We start from the raw sequence: 24,446 nt of genomic DNA, 5'->3' as shown, positions 1-24,446 counted from the left end.
TTTGCTCTGTGTTGCAGCAGACCAGATTTCAGATTCCCTGTGACATCTTCTTCTGTGAGTGACAGTCACACAGACTCCTACAGCACCTCCTCTGTGCTCAGGAGGCCCCAGAAGGGCCGTCTGGCTGCTCTCAGAGATGAACCTTCAAAGGTAATGAATAAAAACGCAAAGAAAACCGGCACAACAAAACCCATTTGTTCAGTGCATGAGGCTAATCAAGTGCAGGGTTTTAGAACTGGGAGTACCTAGCAATAAACTGCTCGATTTTAYAGATCCTGGTTTGCCAACTCATGCACAGCTGCTCTGTGCATGTGCTAACATTTTTAAATGTTAGCAAATAGTTRCAAGATTATGATTTTGAGCTTTAATTTTGTGGTTTGGTTTGGGGATTTTGTTTTAGGGTTTTTTTTATGGAGGGGTTGTGGTTTTGGTTTTTGGGTTTTTTAAAAAATACTTTGTTTTTTGAATTTTGATAAGCCTTTAAAATATAACTTGAAACAGTCCTCATTTGGTGTCTGTACACTAATCTCATATGTTACTCTGTTGAAAGCAACTTTAATTTCCTTTCAGGACACATAAGTACTCTTTACATAAAACTAATTCCATGGAATTGATAGCAAAATTCTTCTGTAATTTAAAGTGCGTGTAGTCAAAATATATGATGTTTCAATTTACTCAATAAGCATACTTTGCATCTCCCAGTTAAATGAAATGTAAAAGCTTCCACATTATAGCTTTCATTTTTTTTCACATTTCTCTAAACACTGCTGTCTGGATGGATGCATTCAGCATGTAAGTGAACTTACATAAATTATTTTAAATGTCTTGATAAGCAGTGGAGATGTCATATTTTTCTCATTTGAGTCTGGATTTATTTTTTTTATGTATTCTTTTAGGTTCAGACCCTGAATGAGCAGGACTGGGAGCGGGCCCAGCAAGCCAGTGTGTTGGCAAACGTGGCACAAGCATTTGAGAGTGACGTGGATGTGTCTGATGTGGAGGATGACAGGGAGACCATTTTCAGCTCAGTTGATCTGCTGTCACCAAGTGGTCAGGCTGATGCTCAGACTTTGGCCATAATGCTGCAGGAGCAGCTGGATGCCATCAACAAAGAGATCAGGTATGGCKGAGGTTTTGGTAAAATTAGATTGGGAAATGGCACATTTTTCTGCCAAGTTGCAGAAATTCTCGCCCCATTCTGTTTGCACGCTCCTCCTTTGGTTGCCACATTCCCCTGACACTGTTTTTCTCTCAGACTGATCCAGGAGGAGAAGGAGAACACGGAGCAGCGCGCGGAGGAGATCGAGAGCAGGGTGGGCAGCGGCAGCCTGGAGGCTCACGGCCGTTTCCGCTCGGTGGGCTCCATCCCCCCGTTCTCCACCGGAGCCCTGGCCGGCTCCTCCCCGCCCGGCAGCGGCCGCTCCACGCCCCGSCGGGTCCCGCACAGCCCGGCCCGAGAGGTGGACAGGCTGGGCATCATGACTCTGGTGAGTAGCCACGGCCTCTGCTTCTYCTGGAAGAGCGTTCCTTTTTGGTTCACTGCTCCTTCCTCTCCTGCTTACTCAGCTGTATTTTTCCTTTCTCTAGGTTTTTCTACTGCTTCCTTTCAACTTCTGTAAAAACTGTAAGATACATAATGATTAGGAAAAACGTTCACAGCTCAAGTCTATTATTTGGTCAACATCTCGTGCCTCAGTATTTATTCCTTCTGTTGTTATGACCCTTCTGCAGACTCCTCTTTCTAGAAGAAACAATGTTTTCTTTTCAACCACTTTCTCCCTCTGCTTTAAACTTMATTTTTAGCAGTCCACTATTCCACTAAACACTCAGCTAAAAAGTGATTTGCATATTGAAGATTGGGATGGTATCACTGCTGTTTGAATATTAATGAGTGCTAGTGTCCTGTTTTAGGCTCTTAAAGCCTGGTAGGTATAAGAAATATCTGTTGGACTTGTAGGTGATAAGGTACTTTACCCTTCGGAGTTCACTGAGTAGAAAAAGATGTKTTCATTCTTTTGACATTCCTATGACTGGTTAGGAAGATTAATCCTTCTAGGAGCTGCTTTATGCATGTAAATACATACGTAAAAATAAGATACAAAGTTTCCACTTTCTTGTTTTTACATAAATGTTAGATGAAATGAACTGTTAAAACCAAGCATTTCAGCTAACTGATTTTGCTGGCTTTTTAAAATTCATGCGTACATACAGCAAAATTTGGTTTTTTTCCCTAAAAGGGAATAATTTTGCGTTCTTTAAATTAAACAGAATAAAAATCATTGTATTAGCTTTAGCCATATATACAGGGTCAGTCATTCCTCTTCTGAAAAAAGCTATCAAAATTCAGAATGCTTTATCTTCTAACATTTCACAATAACTAGTTAAGCTAAATAATTCTCATGCAGAAAACCACATACAAATTTAAGTATCTCTTTTCCCCAAAACTAGATCAGGAGAATGTGTCTTGTCTGAACTTTGATGCAATTGAAGAAAAGTGAACTGTAATCAGGCTCCCTTTAGATCATAATTGTGCATCAAAGTCACTTGATCTGGTGTTTCCAGTTGTATTTGATGGGATTTGTACCTGGCAACTGATTTGTGAAAGCTTGAAATGAAGAAATACAGAACAAGAGCTTTCCAGAAACTTTTGGAAGAGCTATCATGAATTATTACACTGAGTTCTGCTGTGTCTTCCAGCATTTTAATAGATTATTGCATTAGTTTTTGATCATGTAGGCAAATTAGCTTAATGCCAGTGGTTATGCAGCTCAGTCAGCTGAAAGCCCCTCATGATTAAAAAGCATCACCATGATAAATGGTGAAGCCTGCAGCTCTCTTGAGCACTTCTTGTGGACAGTTCATTCCATGTGGTGAACATTTTCATTTTTATGCTCATCGGATTTAATAGGTGAAAGATCCAAACAGGATAAAATGAGTCTGCAGTGCTTTGTCAAGAGCTTGAGGAGTACTGGATCTTCTTTAAAGCTCCTGTGATTCAGTGAACTTCTGATTTATTAATGTTGTACTCTACAGTCAGATTGRACAAAACTTTCCATGTTAATGCTGCAAAATTTACATGTATTCTAAATCAAAAACAATTAAAAGTTGTCCTTTGTGGGAAGGAAAGAACATTCCTCCCCCCTGTCCCACTTCAAAGGGGACTGACTTTATTTTTGCAGCCTTTTTAAATAATGAGAGCTATTAAACAAATTATTTAAATTTAACTTCTGTCAGCATCAGTCTGAATAAGCTATTTATGTAACACAGGGTTGCTGCCTTGCTCTGTGCACTGGCAGAGGTGAGCACTCCTTGGGGAGTGAGGTACAGTGGGTGGAGGACAGAATAAAAGCGGTGGTGAATTCCTGCTCAAACATTCCAGCCCTTGAAATTTGTAAAAAGAACAGAATCCTGTTACTGTACAGCAATGAGCTATTGTTGGCACTCTTTCATATTAATAAAGCATTGGCTGCGTTTTGTGCAGTGCAGGAAACAGCTGCAGGAATCCCCAGGTTGTGAGGAGGAGCTCGTGCGTTTAGTAATGCTGCTGTGTCTGATCTGGAGGTTCAAGGCAAGTCCTCACCTTTTCAGAGCAACACCTTGCACTTTATTGGGTTTCTTTTTGCTGCCCATATTTTGTCTAATTTGCCTACGGTCCCAATACACTCAAACATCTGTGGTATTTTGGTAGATAAYCAATTGTGTTTATTTTTTGCTTCCWTTTCCTCAGTTCAGGGATACTTTTAAGTAATCTGTGATTTAAGGTGTACTTCATACACAGTATTTCTCTGTGGCATTGTTGTAATTGTTATTTATATCCTCCCTGAGATGTTTTGTCTGTACTAGTTGTCTCAGTCTGTGCTACAGTTTACAATAAATACAGCTTTTCCAAATTTCTTTTCTTTGCATGCATCTGTCAGCCTAGTGATTTAAGGAAACACCGTAGAAAGGTAAAAATCTTTAGCTTATTTCATGGTGTGCCCCTTCATCTCCCTCCCTGTCCCCAAACTCATTAGTGGATAACAGGAACGTAAAGCACTTGCAGGGTAACTCCCTAACAAAACAAAACTATGGTTTATCATTTTAGCCTAAGTGTGGTTTTTTGTGGGTTTTTTTGTGTGTTTGCCTGTTTTTGCTGGTGTGGAGGACTGTTGTGCTGCTTTCTGTTTGCAACCATTGCTTTGCAGTTTCCATGCATTGGTGTTTAATTTTAGAAGCTGTTGGTGCACATGCAATTAAGTTATTCTTTCTATTATTCAAACTTTTGTAGCAGCATTCATGTAGAAACTGACTTCACAGAGTCAGGGATCTTGCTAATAATTCTTCTCACAGGTTTCTTAGTTTTTCTGTCTTTGCACTTGTTTTAACTGGGGACAGATACATTCATTTTATGGTGCTGAAGACATGCCTTTAGCACCTATCTTTTAGTCATTTACAGGGCTAAGAACTACTTTCTTGTTTCAGTAGCTAAGACTGAATGTTGTAGCTTGTTCACTAAAGGTAACAAGAAATTCAGAAAGAAATCAAGACAAAAATAAGCAACTGCAGAATGGTAAGGGCAAGAGTGATCCTTTAACACTGAAGTAATTGACTCTTCCTTTCAATATTTTGTGTAGTATAGGTATTGCCCTCATATTTTGGCATTTCCCTGAAGTTTTCATTCCTTTCCCATTAGTCTCCAGCTTCCAGAGAAGAGGTACGAGATGACAAAACCACCATAAAATGTGAGACATCACCRCCTCCTTCACCTCGGTCGCTGCGTCTGGACAGAGTCCAGAAAGGAGCTCTGCATACAGTGAGCCACGAGGATATCAGGGACATTAGGAAGTGAGTAGCTGGGAATTGCTCAGACCTGCCAGSAACTCCATATTCCACAGCAGCAGAGGAAAATCCCCAACCTGCAGAGCTGTTGGGCCTGTAGGATTTGCGTGTTGAAGGGCTTKTCAAAATTGTGAGCACAGAAATGGGTGACTGTGTTACATAAACATTAAGAATATAGCTTTTGCTAATGCTTAGAAACGGCTTCGTGGGGATTCTTTTGGTACTCAAAGTATGCATTAAGTTTGCTTCATGATTAGAAAATGCAAAATGTAATTTTCAACTCTTTAAGTTGTAATTTAGCTAGAAATTGAGAAATAACTTGCAAAATTGCCATCACTTTGATTGACAGACACCCTTTGTAGAGTACCTAAGTGTCTGAGCTGTATTCTACTCTGCCCCTTCAGTCAGGAACTTGTGTTGTCAACACTTCTTTTCATAACTCATAAAAGCTGAAATCAGATGTCATTAGTGAGTTACTAAATTTTGATTAGCTTGCACACAGAACCTTGAACTTAATCTTTGGTGAATTTATTGTATATGAGCTCCTTTATGACCTTTTTTTTTTTTTTTTTNTTTTTTTTTTTTTTTTTGGTACAGCTCAACAGGTTCACAGGATGGGCAGACAAGTAATCCTAGTAGCAGTAACAGCAGCCAAGATTCCCTTCACAAAGCCCCCAAAAAGAAGGGGATCAAATCCTCCATTGGCCGCCTGTTTGGCAAAAAGGAAAAGGGACGACCTGGACAAACAAGCAAGGAAGCTCTAGGACAAGGTTGGTTTSCCTTTTTGTACACAGTGAGAGAGATGGGCTTGGGTGGTTGGTTTTAGTAGTAGGATCAGTAATATTACAAAGGATTAACTAGACATTGATTTGAGTTTGGTTTTTATTGTAGGTGGCATGGGAGAAGCAGATGGKTCCTCTCAGGATGCATTAGGTCTCAGCAAACTTGGAGGTCAAGCAGAGAAAAACAGGAAAATGCAGAAAAAGTAAGTTATCAAATAATGTTAATCCTGTGTTATTCAAGTACTGCTTTATTTAAAAATGCTGTGGTTTTATTTTTTAGTTTGATTTTGATKTATTTTTGCCTAATATGGTGCTATGGCTAATAAGCCTCTGTAGTTGTGGTTTTTTTRCTATTTTTTCAGAACATTAATAGCAGCATAGGTCATGGTAAGTTTAAAAGGAATTTGAGCTGAAAACTTATTATTAGACTGCTATAAAAAAGAAATTTGGAGATAAAAGTGGACTCTTAACAAATCCCTTAATTTAAATTTATTATATTTAATAAATATAATTTAATAAATTCACAATTTAATAAATTCCTAAATTTATTACATTTAATACCAACTTTGAGTTTAATTCAAATGGGAGATTTCCCAAAGTTGCCCTTGGCTGTTTTTTCTCCAGAGTGTGAAGGAACTGACAGAATGGAAGCACAAGATGCTGTGTGCAGACATCCCTGTGCATGAATTTCTGGCTCCTTTCTTTTGCYCTTTGTGTTGCAGCTGCTGACAGCTTCTCTCTTCACTAATATTTTCACTTCTATTTAAGATGGTGTGCTGCAATCTTTTTCCTTGCATCATGTAGCCCTGATTTCTATTTTTTAATCAGTTGTGACTATTCCTTTTTTATGACACCTTGTATGCCATTACCTTTTCCTGGTCATGAGAATTTTTTCACTCTGTCCCAGAAAATTTTYAGTTTACTGCTCACTTTTTGAGTGTCTGTTTGCATGCTTTATTGTTCCTAGACTTATAACAAATGAAGCAAAGGTGAAAAATAGCTATTGCTGCTAGGAGAAATCCTGACTTGATGCTTATATTGTAATGCAGGAAGCACTCATATTTATATAAGTAGGATCAGACATTCCTTGCATTTTTCCCCCAATGGTGAGCCATATACCTTAAACTTCTGCTGTTGCTGTTCTGCTCAGAACAGAACAGAAGCTTCTGTTTTGTTCAGCTGTCAAAAAACAGATAAAAATCAGATTTCCTCGCCTTCTGAAGACAGACAGTAAATGTTGAAAAGAAAGGATGCTGATTTTCCCTTTGAGAGGGATTTCTTTCAGTACCTAAGTTCTATTAACTAATAAGAATAATGCCTGGTGGCTGCTAATGAAAACCAGCAGTGTGTTAGTTTGAAAAGTCAGAATGGAATGTGGGTTTGTTTGGATAACAGAAAGCTCAGCTGTTTTTCTTCAGACTGCAACACTGAAGGCAATCATACATTATGATGATCTGGTATTTTCCCTTTCTTACAGCACTTTAAAGTCATACCACATCTTGGTTGAATAAATAGTTTTAGTTTGGTCATATCTAAATAGTGGTARGTCTATTCTTTGAGCAATATAGGTATTTCTTAATACCAGCCACAAGTTTCATTCTCAAGTGAGACAATCCATATTGTCTTGCTTTAAGAAATGCAAAAAGTGCAGTTGCAGATAAATCMTGGTTTGTCTTGTAAACATTCTGCTTTTCAAAAATCTACTGGTATTACTTAAAGTATAATTTATGGCTGCATATTGTAGGTTGCTTAAAAGGCAGCTGTCTRTATTAAACAAATGAAAATTTTTAGTTTGGAACCGCCTTCCCTAGCTCTTCCAAAGTCACTCTCCATCTCTTCCAGTGCCCCTTTTGGAGCTGGARGGGGCTCTAAGGTCTCCCTGGAGCCTTCTGTTCTCTCCCATTCAATTAAATTAACACAATCTAAATCTATCATTCGAAAATTCCCAGTAAGATGCTTTCATGCAGCTGTCTCAGAATCCTGAGGGCTGTTCTGAACATGGGAAGCAATATTATCACAAGGGATCAAAGATCTCTTGTTTCTTTCTTGAGATGCTCATTATCAAAAAGAAAAAGTGGTAAAGCTGCTCTGAATTGCTTTTCACTTTGATATAGGAGAASGGTGGGTTAAAACAGATTCTGACTGACTGTTTGCTTACAAAATCTTATATTCAGCAAAAAGAATTCCAGCTACCTGAATGCTTGGAACAACAAGAGCTCATTCTATTTATAGCTGTCTCAAATCCCTATTTGCTTGCTTATCATTCTGATTTCTGCATGCATGTGCACAAACAGGCTGAGGGCACTGTTCACTGGCTGCTAACAAAAACCTATTTATAGTTACAGAATTAAATTACAGTACACATTATTTGTCTGATTTTGTATGCCTTTGAGTTCAGTTTAATCCTAGTTTTATAATTTTCCTTCGTTCTTTTATTTTCCTTTTGTTTACCGTTTATTGTGGTAGTGCAAAATCAGGGTAAGTTTGTGTTTATTTTATTAGGATTGTTGTGAAAGTATGATAAATCTCAATATAGCAATATATTAAAGCCTCTACCCTTTCTTCAAACAAGTTGGATCATGAGAGAAAATGCTGATTCAAAAGAATATATTATGAAAATGTGTTGCTGAAATAAATCCACTGTCACCTAGTTCAGTGTGAAAGCTAGTTCAATGTCTCGTCTTAATTTGCATGGTGTGAGTTTTTATAGTGGGAATATTAACCCCTCTTAGATTAAATTAGTTTTGTCATCTGGGATTTGAAATTGTTTAGCAATAGTAGGTATTTGTGTTTCCAAGATAGATGTACTTCTGTAAAAGTGCTGTTTGGTGTTTGCTAAACTTGARTTGTTTTTAGTGCTGTGTTCATCTTCTGTATGAGCTGTAGTGTTGACAGTGTTTGACACAAGTGTGTTTGTGTTTTTCTGTGTACAGCACCACAAACTTAGTACTGTATTCATCAAAAGGGAAGGCAATCCTAAATTTAAGATGACTCTCACACACAAAAGACTTACTGCATCCCTGAACTCAATCTATCATAAGGAGATTAACTTTTCCCCCTATTTCCATCTCACGTTTTACAACTGTTGCTTCTCAGTTTCTATACCCTGAAGCTCTGTCACTTCTATCAGTATCACTCTCTTCCCCACACTGCAGTGTTTACTGTGTTCTGAACTTCTTCCAAATCAGTCCTCTTCAGCTCCATCTAAGAAATTTTGGGATCCAGCCTTCCCCTCTGGCTACCAGCTGTGAATGTATCCATTCCCGTGACAAAGTGAGGTTGTTCCTGGCTGCTTTCTTTTCCATGTGGGGTGAGCGTTGTGCCTGCCAGGAGCCCTTCTGAACACAGATGCTTCTCATGGTCTGTGCAGGGGCTTGTGCAAGGCACCTGCAGTTTCCACATCATTCTCATCTCCTGTGACCACAGCTTTTGTTCTCCCCAGCTGGTGTGAGATGCCTCTGGAGTGTGTCTAACAACAAGCAGCACGTCTGGGCTCCCATTCCTAGGGAAGCTCAGCCAGGTTTTTTATTAAGTCTCCAGACATCTCTCCCTTGGTTTTGTCACCTAGGAGTTATTCCAGTAGCCAGCTACTCCTTTGGCATTCTTTTGTCCTTYACAGGGGCAGGTTTATACCATCTGTTAACACTGCTGACAGCATTGCAATATTTTTTAACTCACAAAGATGCAGGGCTGGATTTTGCACCCATTTCCTCACTGGTATAACTGGATGGCTGTGAAACTCAGTTGGCCCAGCAGTTGTGATCTCTCAGGGMTCTGATCACATATTACTGGAATGCAGAGAGTGTCTTGGTGGAGTTTGAAGGGARTAACTGGAAAAGGGAAATTCTCTACTGTAGGAAAGAAAAACATGAATACATYGTTTGCAGATGAAACAGCAGCTGCTTCTGAATTCTGCCCATGAGATKTTTTGTGCCTGTGCTACATCTTGAGCTTTGGGGTTAATGTGCAAGCAAGGTTTTTATCTCTTGCTGCATATGAACAAATTCTGCAATTAATTTTCTACTTCATGGTTGCTTTCATCTTTGGATCCATGGAATCATTTCTGCATAAAGTCATCTCATAAACAATTTCTTTTGTTTATGTTTCTGTGTGTTTTCCTCCATCACACAATTATTTTCTGCCTACAATACCACCATGATTTTCAAGTTTGTATCATAACCTCTCCTTACATTTTTGACACATTTCTTCTATTCTGCTCCAAAGGATTCACTGTTTCATGGTTACCATGGAGTATACAATGAGACACATAAAACAACCAAAAGTGACACTGATGTTCTCTGAACTCCACACAATACAACCATCAAAAAGGAAGGCAAAGACACCAATTTGGAAGTCGAAGTACTTGGAAAAAATGTTGTATTCCTTTCTGGCAAATACAGTATTAAGCATTTTATTCTGTTCTTACCATGCAGCRTTTCATAGTATCTTATTAATTTATTTTTCTAATTTTAAAATTTTTAAACAACAAAGTGAAACAGAACTGAATTTGTTCAGGGCTGATTATTTGTGGAATKAAAGTAATGCATTCCACAGTAGCAGGGAAATAGCTGATATTTATTTGCAAATTAGAAATATATGTATCTTTTTAAAGTGTAAAATATGTATTAGCTTTTACAGTCTTCTTTGTTAGTRAAATTTAGCTGTTGAGCTGCTGACTGCTGAACACTGTTCCACCTTCCACCKAGTTGATGGATCCTAAAATGGAACCTAGGACCATTATTTGTAACCAGTTGTCTGACAGTCCCTTCCTTCCTCCCCTTTTCCCCTTCCTGGGAAGCACCTTTAATTAGGATAAATTACTGGGAGGTTCTTCCAGAGAAATAGGAATTTATTGGCATGCAGGTGGAGAAGTACTATCAATTGATAAAGCAGTTGCTGGTATATTTATTACTTCAGTGATTGCTTTTTAATATTATCTACCAATATAACATGAGGACCCCAGATAGGTCTGAAAGAGCTGAATGCTGCATTTCCATTTTGTAAGAGTAGCTGCTTGTCTGTCAGTAATCAGTCTTCAATGTCTTTTAATAACTTCTAAAAATGTTATCATCTTAGATCTGTCCAGTGAGACAGTTCAGTAGGCAAGGAGATCTTATTTGATTTAAATAGTGAGAAAATGGTAAATAYATAAGATAGGGTCTTGAATCTGTAGTATTGCTGCATATGTTCTTAATTCTGCAGTTGCAGGCATGAATAAGGAACAGTAAAACCAGTTAATTAGGTGAAGTTGTTTATTCACAGTTTCTAAGGAGAATGAGTAGAGATTTTACTGTATACAACTGGCTTTCAAAGGCAGTATAAATATGCTTTTTTAAGGTTTTCTCCATTTCTTTCAGCCAGGCATATCCAAGCAGCATTTCATGCTTATACCCATAGCACTAGGTTTTGTCCTTTGGTTATCAAAGATTTTTGGCAGCTGTTTATAGAGGCCTTGCAAGCTTTCATTGTCYCTGGAAGCTGAATTGTCAATATTAAATTTCAGGCGCTTCTGTTTCAGAACAACAAAGGAAATGGTGTCATGATGTGAGATGAAAGCTGAATTTCAGTGCACAGCCTTTCAGGATATAATTGCCAAACACAGCTCTCTGAACATAATGGTTGTGTGAAGCTGTGCCTGACATTCTGACAGCTGAATGGTTGCTGTCCCAGTTTGCAGCCCTGACAGCCTGATGGACACGGGTGTCTGATGTGCCTGTGTGTTGCCACAGGTTTCAAATCTGCACACGCTGAGGAAAAATTGTTGCTTTGGTTCAGCTTTGCTGAACAGAAAACTGCACCAACTGAGAATCTGATTGCCACGTCAGCCTGACATCTCCACTTTGGGCTGGGAGTGTTGGGTAGGGTGTCAGTAGTGGCTTCAGACACCAAGTTCTCAAAGGCAAGATGCACATCTCTGCTGCTCTCATATTTCCTGCCCAGTTCAGCTTTCATCCCTGCACAGTCCCTGTACGTGTGCTGTACGTGCCTGAGTGGGTGTATCATATAAGGCAGGGAAAGGAGTGAGTTAATTACTGGAAAGAAGATAGTGCAGTGAGTTGTGCTGAAGTTGTGACATCCAGTAGAACTAATGACTGTTTCTGTAATTGTAGGCACGAGTTGCTGGAGGAAGCCAGAAGACAAGGTTTGCCTTTTGCACAGTGGGATGGGCCCACTGTGGTGGTGTGGCTGGAGGTGAGTGATCCTCCCAAAAGAAAGAAAAAGCCCCCTCAATGTACAGACTTGTAAAGAATGTGAGATTTTGGAGGCAGGAATGTTTTCCATATCCTGTTTACATTCTTTTGTCTGTGTTGCAGCTGTGGGTGGGGATGCCAGCCTGGTACGTGGCTGCGTGCCGAGCCAATGTGAAAAGCGGTGCTATCATGTCAGCTCTGTCTGACACRGAAATCCAGCGTGAGATCGGGATCAGCAATCCCCTGCACAGGCTCAAGCTCAGGCTGGCCATCCAGGAAATCATGTCACTCACCAGCCCCTCTGCCCCTCCCACCTCCAGGACGGTAAGGAAACTCAGACACCATTAAACACCTCGAATTCCCCAGCATTAAACACCTAGAATTGCCCCCCCAGCATTAAACACCTAGAATTCCCCAGCATTAAACACCTAGAATTCCTCCCCCAGCATTAAACACCTAGAATTCCCCAGCATCAAACACCTAGAATTCCCCAGCATCAAACACCTAGAATTCCCCAGCATCAAACACCTAGAATTCCCCAGCATTTGACAGGAAACTTCTAACTGAAAGGATCTGAATTTACTGCTAAGAGTTTCTGGAAAGGAACACATTCTTTAAATATAAGCTGTTCCTTTCATGGAAATTAAATAAAGGAACAGCTGCAATTTTCTTTCTTCAGGAAAAGAGAAGTTTATTTCAGTCTAAGTATGTAATCCAGAGTATTTACTGTAGATTTTATTCACATCATCTTTTGGCCTCCAGAGAATTTAGAAAACATATGAAGTATATGTGGGTGCACAGAAATTTGCAGAATAGTTGGAGGCTCTTTTAATGCAGATATAATGCCATTAACTCCAAATAATTCAGACTACATAAACTAGGAGTCACCCATCTCTCTAGTAAATTTAGATATTTTGTGAGAATTTCCTCTCATGAGTCTGTCTGCCCTGCAATCTACAGTTATTGCTGGGGTTATGTGCTAGACTACAAATGTATTTTTGAGATTAGAGCAGAGTTGAGTGTTTACCCATTAATTAAACCRTGTCAGCTGTTTCTGATGTTCAGTTTTGTTCCTGTCTGTGAAGGCAGATCCCTGTGAGTAGGCTTTTATTGCATGCCATGACTTTCAGTAGCTGTACCTGACTAGAAACCATTGCTTTGCCCATGCCTGCTCCTTACATGTACCGATTGCTTATCTGTTCTGCAACCTCTCCTCTTTGTTACTGCTTTCCTTTCACTGGATGGGATTGATTCCCTGTGGGCTCATATTAGACCACGGGAAATGTCTGGGTAACACATGAAGAGATGGAAAATCTTACAGCCACACAACAAACGGTTAGTTTACAGTGTTGCCACTTCTCTCCCTTAGAGTGCTTTTCCCACTTCTTGAACATTTGAATCAAGTATCTTTTGGTCTTTTTTTTTTTTTNTTTTTTTTTTTTTTTTCAAATTAATGCACTAAAATTCTGGATCATTGCTTCTTCTAATTATTAACCTTGTAATCTGCATCTTGATAGCTTTTTTCCCAGAAGGGAGAAAAAATCAATGTTGATAAGATTGTAAAACAAAACTCTGATCTGTAAAATGGAGCTCTGACTTGATTGACAATTAGACAAATTGAATTATTGGTGCAGAAATTTCTTGTCTCCAGAAAACTTAATCAGTAGATGGGGTTTGCAACTTCTCATACAACAATAAGTGCCTTGTGTATAATTTTTGACATTGCATGATGCTTGCTTTATCTAGATTTTTTGGTATGCAGTAGATGTAGAGTCTTGCAGTGCACCATTAACTTTGACCTCCATACTAAACYGAACCACTAATATGTGTGTGTTCTTTTGCTTTCCTAACCACCTAACAGGAGGATGAGGAGGGAAGCTGGGCTCAGGTTGGAAACTTTATCTAATATTATAGACTGTATGTAAACTGTCACAATCATTAGCGCATGAAAGAATCTGTTTTTCCTTTGTAGAAGCATCTCTTATGATTCTGGGTGTGACCTGGGGATTGGGAGAGGGGGAAACCACAGGCTTATATCTGTACAATGTACACATGTGATTTAAATATTTTAATGTTTGGGTGGGGGAGGGCTCCCTGGGAAGCCAGAATTGCAGGAGGAATATCTGCTCTGTGCAGAAAGTCCCTGCCCAACCCAGCCACCATCCCAGGTGTGYCACAAGGCACCCTGAGCCTGGATAGATAAGTAGATTTCTATGCACTAATTCTGTAATCGCCCTTGATTAATTGTTTTGCCTTAAAGTGGTGGCAAATCCTAATTGTATTTTCAGGTATTGATGCAGCTGAGTATTTATACAGGGATATAAACAAAACTTGGGATTTACCCATGATCCATATCTTTGGACAGTATCTTTTTGCTTGGCTGCCCTCCAGCTTAAACCTGTTTTAAGTCCCATTAATGACATCTCAGATACTCATTTGTTGGTTGTCAGTGATAACAGCCCCAGAGTAAGKAGCTCTCTTACTCTTTTACCTTCTGGTGGATTTGGAGAGCTGCATTTCCCTGTGACCTTGCTCCTTTCTGGAAAGTGCTTCCTCTAGAGGAGAAATAAAGCTTTTGACTTTTCACAGAAAAATACAAATTCATATGCCTTTGAAAAAAAGGAGCTTTTGGGGTTTGTTGCCCAAGGAATGATTAAATGTATAGTTACAAACTCTTACCTTTATAGATGTTTTCTCTAAAAAATTGCCTGCTGATTTGCAGATCAAAACTGTAATGAGAAAAGTCTCTTTTAGGATAATAGCATTTTAAATGATTGTTCTTCAGTAGCAGGGTTTTATCAGTTTCTGAAAATAGCTAATGGTATTTAAAAAGGCCTGCAGTTCTTTTTTTAAGATCTTTTATTTATAAAGTCACATGAAAAATAAGATTCCCTCCTGTTTTCAAGAGAGGGAGTATTTACAACATGTTAACATAATGAAATTCTATGTCTTTTGCTATCAAACCATGTAGATTAGTATTTTTTACATTTTATTAGCTCTTTAATATTTTTTAATTCTATTTCTTGATATAAATTGAAGCAGTTTTACTTGCTGATCTGAATATCTGAACTTGCTTTACTTCATGAGGATAATTTCTTTGGAAAACATACTTGTAATATTCAGTATTTTGCTGTACTTATCTTTACAGACTAAGAATGAAATAAGCATTTTTTAAAAAAATATGCTGTTTTAAATAGCTTTTCTTTTTCCATTTCTCATTTTAACAAGCTTCTTCTTTATTTTTTTTCAAACCAGACATTAGCCTATGGTGACATGAACCAYGAGTGGATTGGCAATGAGTGGCTCCCCAGCCTGGGGCTCCCTCAGTACCGCAGCTACTTCATGGAATGTCTCGTGGATGCAAGAATGCTGGATCATTTAACTAAAAAAGACCTGCGTGGGCAGCTGAAAATGGTGGACAGCTTTCACAGGTAAAGAGTGAAGTTGGAGACCTCACCCCCACTAAGTATTTTCATTATCTCTACATATTTTTTCAATTTTTTTTTTTTTTTCATCTAAACAGGAACAGTTTCCAGTGTGGAATTATGTGCCTCCGAAGACTGAATTATGATCGGAAAGAACTGGAAAGAAAAAGAGAAGAAAGCCAGAATGAAATTAAGGGTTAGTGCATTGTCTTGACCTCAGTCTGATTCCAGCATGTTTTCACTGATACCAGCCTCAAAAATTCCTTAACAAAGAAGAGGCTTTAAGGGAAGGAATAATTTATAAAATATCAAATGTTAAATGCACCGTGTGTGTCTGGTTGTAGGCCCTTAATATTGAATAATAAAACACATAATTAAATCATTTGCTTATGCTACAAATGTGAACATTTTTGAAGCTCCTACTGCTCTGAAGTTTGGAATTAAATATTTTAGGAGAATGAGTGTTAAGAACATGGGGGGTTTTTTTCCTTATTTTCTTCTTTCCTCCCTGTTTTAACATAACTTTACATCTTCATGATTTTATTGTTGCTTGCTATTACTTAGCAGTTGATGAAAAAATAGCCAAGTGACTAGGTATTTGTATATTCCAGATTCATAATGATTATTGAACCAGAGAGAAGGAATAAGAGAAAGCAGGGTGGGAATTCATGGTTTTCCAAGATTTCCTATGGAAATTTTATTCCCTGTCTAACATCAGAAGTATATTCTGATATCTGAGTCTAAAATCTTGCTTAGAAAGCTCTGTGACTGCTCTTTCCCTTTCCTTTTAAAGCATGGATACCTTTTGATGGTTAATTTGTGAATTGTCTGAGATCATTGCCAGGAGCCACAGCTAACTGGCAGCAAACAAGCCAGGGTTGTGGCTGGTGGGTTGTTTTTAGCCTCCTGAATGGATTGGATGCATCTGTTCCTTGTAGGAAATTTCTCCTTAGAATATTGAAACTGTTACAATGTGAAACCTCTCCCAGCAAACTTGTTTGTTTTCCACTTCCCATTCCTGCCTGTGCATGATATGATTCAGAGCAGTGGGACTGTAATGAACCTGGCAAGGTGCTTTTTCCTCTGCAGATGTGCTGGTGTGGAGCAATGAGAGGATGATCCACTGGGTCGTGTCCATCGGCCTTAAGGAATACGCCAATAACCTGATCGAGAGCGGAGTTCACGGTGCACTTGTGGCCTTAGATGAATCCTTTGATTACAATGCATTAGCTCTCCTGCTGCAAATCCCCACTCAAAACACACAGGTGAGCAAGGGGGAGGCACTTCACACCAGCAAGGAATCTTCTCCCCTCTAGGAAGGTTAAAAATGGAGCTGATTGCTTTTTTTTGTAGGTAAGAGCATCTAGAAACTTCAGCAGTGGGAAGTTGTCCATTATCACACAAGAGAAAAACTTAAAATTATGCCTTTCTAGTAGTTGTCTCATTTATAAAAATTCTCACTGGTAAAATTCCTTGAGAAAAAAATTGTTCGAATATTTCCCTCTTCACAACACTAGTTTAAAACTCATCWTTTTTGTTGTTTGCAAATTTTTACTCTGAAATAATTAAGTTTGAGGCAGAATCATGAACTTTCATGTCACAACTAAAGGAGAGCTGTTAAGCTTTCCTTAAATTTTTAATAAGTTACAAATTAAACTGTAACTTTCCAAGTACTGACTTTTCAAGTCTGAAGTATGTTTATTAATCTGATAAGAAAGTATTAAAAATCTGGTTCCTGTAAGTTTTTTAWATCATTATAGGTTACTAATTATAATTATTAATCTTTTGGAATTATATACAAATTATAGATCTTTTGGAATAAACTTGCATTTCTTTCGTACCACAACCTTCAGGCTCGTGCTCTTCTGGAGAGGGAATTCAATAACCTGCTTGCAATGGGCACTGACAGAAGACTTGATGAAGTAAGTTACTTGAGTTGATGACCCATTTTATGGTCCTGGAAACTTTATCAGAACTGCTCAGTGAAAGAATTTAACTTGAACCTCTTTAAGCTTTTGACAGAAYAGTGGCAGAAACCTTAACGTGAACTCCTCATCTCTGAGGGTTTCTAAACACAGCAGAGTTTGTTTATTTTGGGAAGATGACTTTGCATGTGAAAGTATTGGGAAGATTGGCAAGTTTGGTTTTGTAGCTTGTGTGGTTCATGTCTCATAGCAGCACTTTGGGCTGAATCCTYTGTATCTAAAATATGGGAAAATTAGTGGCCAGGGTTAAGATGAACAAGCTGAGATAAAGGCACTTTATCCTAAAGACTATTTCAAAGAGCTTTGAGGCGTTTTTAAGAAATYTCATGTAAATTTTGATTGATACTGATGTAGAAGACCACCAGGTGTGTTTACACATCAGAGTAATTTCTGTTGGACAGCCTGTGATTTTCTTGTATAAACTGTACTGAAACGAGTATAAGACTCTTAAGTGTGAGGCTGTTTTGTGCATAACCCACAGCATGAACGAGAGACTGTTCCATTTTTATCTTTTAAGTTGCTCAGTGAACAGATTCAATCTGGTGTTACTTCCCCAGGAGGGTCTTAATTAACCTTGTGCTGCCTCATCTTTGGTGCTAATGGGAGTTGATGTGGCAGCACACAGAGGCAAAAGTGGTCCAGGTTAAGGCTGAAATAGCAAAACCCTTCTGTGGTTAACCAGCTCAGGAAACCACTCTCAAAAACATTGGTGCTGGTATGAGGAAAGGGACAGGGAAAGRGGAAGCTCCTGACAGCTGTTCCCATGTGCATCTCTACCAAGGTTTTAATAACACAGCAGAAAGCAGCTTGATGGTTTGTTGAAATATTTTTCCTGTGCGATTTCAAGCTGCAAAAGGAGMTTTGAGGGACCAGATGTTTGCTCTGTTCTAGTGGCATGGGACAGTTTGATCATGAACATCTCTTCAAATAATGTAGCCACTTAYCTCCTAATTGTACAAGGGAATAAATCTGAGGTAAAACAGCATTCAAGGATGGAACTGTTTCTAAATGGGAAGTTGGCAAATGGAGCTGCCCAGTGGGTATATATATCTGCATTGGCACAATACACTCTTTGCCAAAGATGTTTTTGGGAGTGGGACTTAAACTATATTTAGTAAGTGCAGCATTATGTTTCTGAGGTGGGAATATTTTTTGGAAGATGCAGATGTATTACTGGGGGAAGGAAAATGCACTTGGGTAATTAAGTTACATTAACCCCAGTGCTTAAGGAAAACCCTGCTTGGCACTGCAGTATTTAATACACTTACTTTTTATTTCTTCACGATTACCTCATTCATGGTGAGACATTTACTTGAGCTTGTCAGTAATCCTTTTAATGTCAGTAACAATCCCCCACTTTTTGCACTGCTAATGTTGTTTGTCAATATGACAGGATGATGATAAGAGCTTTAGGAGAGCACCTTCGTGGAGAAAGAAGTTTAGACCAAAGGACATAAGAGGTTTAGCTGCCGGATCAGCAGAGACTCTTCCTGCAAATTTCAGAGTTACAACCTCAATGTCTTCACCCTCTATGCAGCCAAAGAAGATGCAGATTGATGGTATTGATTTTGTATAATTTTAAGCATGGTGTACCCTTTTTGCTTGAGATTCCAGGGGAATTAAGTTCAAATGACCTTTTTGCTGCATAAAAGCATCTGCCTTGTGCATGGTTGTATTTATAACACTGTTAACTGTAGGGTGTTWTGTCATTTCAGGAAGCTTTACTAGAGGTGGAGTTTCTTTTTTGCATCACTGGAGTAACAAAATGAGAATTATAGTTAGGAATAAATGTAATTTAAACTAGGAAAATAAAATGACAGCTTAGCAGAAGTCTTCTAATGACACAATGCATCATTTCTAATTAGCAGCAATTACATTAATATAAGCCCCACTTTTGAAATGCAATAAAATGCAATCAAAAATTATGTGAGTAAGCCCACTCAGATAATCTTAAGATTAGTAAACTTGAGTTATACATGTGCATTAGCCTCCTTGCAGTGGTCACTTCAATATTGTCCATACTTGAAATTATTGTTTCATTCATTGCTGTGTACTTAATGATCTTTGTGTGTATGTGTGCACAGATATGAATTTAAAAAMCCCAAACCAACAAAAGCAGACCCCAGAAATCCTATCTGGAAGTGGAAGTTGATCATYGGTCACATGAGAAAGATTTTGCCTGTTAAAAAACAGTCTCTGTAGCACCTTAAGAATAAACTGACTTGAATTTGGTTTACAAAAGATGAGGAAAAACAAATAGGAAATGTTTTTTATTGAAACAGACAGGGTGAGAACACAATCCATCAGCTTTGCCTCAGGTTCTGAAAACTCTGTTTATTCAAAAAGCTCAAAGAAGCAATTTTTGCATCTGATGCTACTCTCAGTGACCTCTTYTAAATTTTAGATATTGTCACTGGCACAAAATGTTTTCCAGAATTCATGTGGAAAATTCTGTAAATGAATGTACATTAAGTCTTTACCACATGAAACCAATTTACTTTTGAGATATTAAGTATTTACAAACTACATAATGTAGTAAATTACTTAGAAAATGACCTTTGCCAATTTCTGTGTGCTAGCTGGCATGCAGATTTCTTTTTAGCATTCCTTTTGTTAGTCCCTGGAACAAGAAGTGGTTAATATACAAACTGTAAAATAAACTCTGCTTTTCTAACTTGTAACATTAGAGTTGGGTGAGTACCAAAGCTGTAAACAGTTGCTGTGATGGTTTTTTTTTTTTTTTTTTTTTTTTTTTTTTTTTTTTTTTGTTTTGAAAACTAACATGCATGCTGTGTTCTGCATGTCTTCCCATGCTTCTTGGAATAGGCAGTGTATCAGGAACACAAAGATTGGATTCTGCTACAGTAAGGACCTACTCCTGTTAAAGCCTTCTCCTGGTGAGTAAAGCTGAGAGGAATAACACTAAAGCAGCTATTTATGAAATAAAACAGCAGGGATTTTACTACAGTGATTTTACATGCTTAGAAAACAATCCAGATTTTCAGGGTAGGTTATATTGAAAATCCAGAGCTTATTTCTTCAATGAAGACCAAGTATTTAAATACTGGGTTTTGTTAGTATTTTATTCTTGTACTCCTCTTCTTAAAAAGCCTCAAAAAGGACCCCTGTGCTAAAACCAGCTCTATTGAAATCAAAGCTTGAATGAAACACAGCTAATGGAAGTGGGGAGGAGGGAAGAGAATAAATTAGGGATGGAAAGGAAAGACAATAATCCAGTGTGTGACACTGCAGCTCAGATTATTGATCTTTCAGAGTCTTTGCTTGGTCACAGTTATCCCACTAAAGCATACATCAGTATTTTGTTGTTTGTTACAGGGAGATATATATGTAAGTGTTACAGGATAATTGCAGTTTTTCCAATCTGGACACTCCATGCCACTGTGATTGTTTAGGCTGGCTGGCTGGATTTAGCTACCTGCAGCCTAAATTTGGGAATCTGGGAGTAGTGCTGGTGATGAAAGGCAACGTGATGTGCTGTAACACAAAATCCATGTGAAAGATCTGTGGTCCTATCTTTCTCCAGGATCTTTCTTTCTAAAATGTTTCTGTACCAGCCTCTGCTGTATTTTCTTATGGCACAGTACTGTCATTTTGCAAGCAAGTCAGAAAACGATCTTTTTTAAAAACTGTAATGGATTTTTAAAAATCAGTTCAGTGACTCTTTCCCCCTCACTGGTATCTTTCATGGACTGTAAATTGTCTTTTCCACTTGCAGCTTCTTCTTACTGGTAGCATCCCTTTCAACTCCTGTATTTGCTTCTTCAAATTCAGAACATTTTTCTATGTATGAGTTRAGTTCTAAAGAGTTCTTAGGTAGGAAATGTTGAAAGAGGAAACTTTTGCATATAGCAGCTCAGACCATGTGAGTGTGTYAGTTCATAGTCTCAGGGGCTCTCTTAAAATATTTTTGGTTGCAAGAAACTGAAGTTTAAATCTCCTCTCCCCCAGATTCTCCCCCCACTCTGGTTCAGGATTTTCTCTAGTCAGATGACCTGGGATGGAAATCCTTGAGGCAGAAATATTTGCCATTGTTGCTTTACTTTGCATTGCAGCTGGAGATTGCAGAAGGCAATACTGTTATATCCAGCGTGGCATGGCAGTAATTCAGTGCATGACTGCTGCACTGCTGAGCTGTTTGTGAGAATCTTACAATGAAATGTTGCTTAAAAACTGCTAATGGAATTTTGGTTTTTTTTTTCTTTTTGTGTGTTGTTTCTATTTGTTGTTTTTACAGTTTACCCACACTATTTCTACCGGTGATATGCAGCATTTTGAACATTTGGAATCCTTAACCTGTTAATACTTGTTAAATGGACACTTTGAGATATTTTATTACAGAGTTTTTAATTAGCAAATAAATTCATGAGTACTATAGAGAAAATATTTTAGAAACTAAATGTTTCTTATATTTATGTGACTTCTCATTTATATAGTTACTTACTTTTTCTGTTTCTATTCAGTCTACAATTCAAATCATTGCTGATTTTTTATTCTAATTTTAGTCTTTCCAACTGAATGTACTGTAATGCTTGTATGTATATGTCCCTATGAGCAATATAGGGTTTTTGTAAATTATGCAGTTACTGTAATTATCATTGTTTTTTAATAATGAAACTGAAGGTGAAAAGGATTTTAATACCTTTGTAAAAGTATCATGACACTGAGCAGTATATATTTTGTCTTTTGGAGCTCTTAGCTTAGATCTGAAAACAAGTCCAGCTTTTTTTCAGGTGAGCCTTTGTTGACGTAGGAGGGACGGTACACGAGCATTGTTCTTCTCAAAGCTGTACCTTTCCACACWGAGGATTTGTCAAGTAGTGGCAATTTGTCTTTATTTAAACTAGAACTTGTTTGAAAAGCTGGGAGGAACTCTTAACCCTGCGGGACATATTGGAGGAGTGATTGCCTCAGTCATAACACCCTCTGCTGTATTTGTATAGCGACTCTTCACAATGACTGAAAACAAGCCATAAGTCAAGGACGGTTTTTGTTTTTGCTTTTCCTTAACTGAGGAAGATAAGACTTCATAATGATTCCTGGTCGTGAGCCACAGGCCACAGAGAGKTTTTTTTGTCCTAGACCTTTTTGCTTGAAAACACTTGATGGAAAGATGCTGGTGGAACCAGTTTTAATGGACCAATCCTAAAGCACTGCAGCCTCCTGTCAAATGAGTAGTGAAAGATGAAGGTACAATGGGCTGAAAACTAAAGCAGTGCATCTTCTAATAAAGGCCTTACTTTTCTTATGTAAGTCATCCTATGTGTTTTGTAAACTTGTTCTAAAGATGTGTCTGGACTTTAATTTTGATGGTTGTAGCCATTTTGGACTGTATGAGTAGAAAATGTATCTGACACTTGTAAATGGCATATTAAAAAGCCAGCAAGAATCTGTTCAGATGGTGCATTATTTATTATGCAACAATATATATAGCATGTCTTTTTTCTTATTTTGTTTTCCACTTTTAACTTGCTTGTAAAACTGAAATTCATTGTTACTGTTCTGTTTTTCTATTAATCTTTTGTGTATTTTCAGATTATGTAACAATATGTACAGTCTACTTTTGAACTATTTTTATCACAGTATTATTTATTGCTTTCTTTCAATAAAGTACTGATGCATTTTCCACTGCCAATAAAACACTATGGAAAAGCTAAGATCTAATTGTACGCTGGCAGAAACTTTTGCAGTGAATGGATATTGTCAATAAAGCATCTTAATGATTGTTTGCTGCCCTGTAGAACTGGTTTCAAATGATGACCTTTCTCCAGTAGCAGAAATATTCTGTTAGATGTGACATTTTCTTTGGACTTGTTCAAGTTCACGTGCATTAATCTGTTTTCTGGCAAAAAACTGCTTTATTGCCTACTTCTGCTCATAGTTAGAGCTGTGATTTGCTTTTTAAACCAAACCTGTCACACAACTTCAGTGTGTTCTGGTCCACATGATGGAGGTGGAAGTGCTGTTCCACACAGCAGCAACAGCTCCTTTGGTAAKAAAATGAAATTATGGCCATAGTGATATTTGGGGAGAAACACAGGAGTCGAGGGAACCAATGCAAAATGGGATCACGATAGGGCTGTTCATGTCAATTGTAATTTATTTGTAAACCATTTCTTTGAGCAGAAGACAGAAGGATAAAGACACAGGATAATGAAGCAGTAGTGAAGCATATTTCATCATGTTCTCTCAATCAACAGCAGGATATGGAAAGCCTGGAGAAATACTGCCATGGATGCTCTAAACCCTGTAAATGCATCTCTGTTTGTCCAGCTTGTCTATACAAGTTGTTGTCTCATTTGCAGTCTCTTTTATATTCTCAGAGAATCTATCTTTCTAGAAAAAAACTAAAAAGGAACTGACAGAAGGAAATCCTGACTCACTGCTCAGCTAAACTTTGCTGTTTAGAGAAACCTTGCATAGGCGTTGCTGGTCACTGATGTGATAGTAGGTGTTCAAAGTCATGTATTGTTGCTTCTCAAAAGTGAAACCAATACGRGATAGACTTGTAAAATGTGAACAGAAATTGCGTTTATTATTTTGAGGCTGTAAAACCTTAACTGTTACGGAACAATGGAACTGATCTGAGAGGTAGAATAAATGAGTGAAATGGCGAAAGCTTTCACAAACTGGCAAAACTGTGTGGTGACTTCSTTCTGAGTTACACAGCAAAGCTGTGCTGGAGAAATCCAGAAAAACATGTCTTGCTCCATTTTAACAACTCCCACGCACCCTGCTGAAAGAAAACTGTGYGTGTGGAAAAGGCACCCGGGTTTGTTACAGTGATCTTTAGATAACACTTGATTACATACAATGTTTTGCAAATTGYCAAATGTCTTCAAAGACTTCCATTGGAAAGAGGGCTGTAAAAATTAAACTATCTATGTTCTTCAGAATGATCTGAGGGAACTTTAAACTTCCAATTTTTGTATTTTTAAAGGACAGGGAATCTCAAAACAGATATTTTGTCTTTCAAACTGCTGTAGRATTAAAGGACAGGAAGTGGCTTTGGCAGTGTCTTGTGGACAGTAGTGATTAATCATGCCAAGATTTGGAGTACAGGTAAAGTAGTTCAAAGAATTTATTTTTGGAACTTGGTTAGCTAAAGATTGGGAGGGAGGGGCAGCAAAATTAGTTTTCAGGTAAATGAAAATTGATGCTATGTTTGGGGGTGGTACTTTTTAAAGAAACTCAAGAGTCACTTTTTCACTTCCCAGTGTCAGGGTT

At 38.1% G+C, this 24,446-nt stretch overlaps 1 protein-coding gene across 4 annotated transcripts in view; it reads left to right on the top strand.

The window, feature by feature from the left end:
- PPFIA1 (PTPRF interacting protein alpha 1) overlaps nt 1–22,962 on the top strand; it is a 52,521-nt gene extending 29,559 nt beyond the window's left edge. The window contains exons 14-30 of one of the 4 annotated variants that reach the window (XM_057373002.1): nt 18–150; nt 897–1,120; nt 1,256–1,487; nt 4,673–4,824; nt 5,416–5,588; nt 5,710–5,803; nt 11,711–11,792; nt 11,915–12,115; nt 13,064–13,126; nt 13,653–13,679; nt 15,047–15,222; nt 15,315–15,412; nt 16,306–16,481; nt 17,070–17,138; nt 18,595–18,760; nt 20,028–20,098; nt 21,457–22,962. In XM_057373002.1, the coding sequence (XP_057228985.1) occupies nt 18–150; nt 897–1,120; nt 1,256–1,487; nt 4,673–4,824; nt 5,416–5,588; nt 5,710–5,803; nt 11,711–11,792; nt 11,915–12,115; nt 13,064–13,126; nt 13,653–13,679; nt 15,047–15,222; nt 15,315–15,412; nt 16,306–16,481; nt 17,070–17,138; nt 18,595–18,760; nt 20,028–20,086 (2,125 nt within the window). In that variant the 3' untranslated portion in view covers nt 20,087–20,098; nt 21,457–22,962. The remainder of the gene's footprint in view (nt 1–17; nt 151–896; nt 1,121–1,255; nt 1,488–4,672; nt 4,825–5,415; nt 5,589–5,709; nt 5,804–11,710; nt 11,793–11,914; nt 12,116–13,063; nt 13,127–13,652; nt 13,680–15,046; nt 15,223–15,314; nt 15,413–16,305; nt 16,482–17,069; nt 17,139–18,594; nt 18,761–20,027; nt 20,099–21,456) is intronic. The other 3 variants (XM_057372999.1, XM_057372998.1, XM_057373000.1) reach the window with 3 other exon arrangements.
- The last annotated feature ends 1,484 nt before the right edge of the window (nt 22,963–24,446 follow it).

The sequence above is a fragment of the Malurus melanocephalus genome, unplaced genomic scaffold, assembly GCF_030028575.1.
Source record: "Malurus melanocephalus ecotype Western Australia unplaced genomic scaffold, MMel_1.1 scaffold_182, whole genome shotgun sequence".
NCBI classification, from domain to species: Eukaryota; Metazoa; Chordata; class Aves; order Passeriformes; family Maluridae; genus Malurus; species Malurus melanocephalus.
Note: the sequence above shows the minus strand (reverse complement) of the source record. Positions and strands in the feature narration are given on the sequence as shown.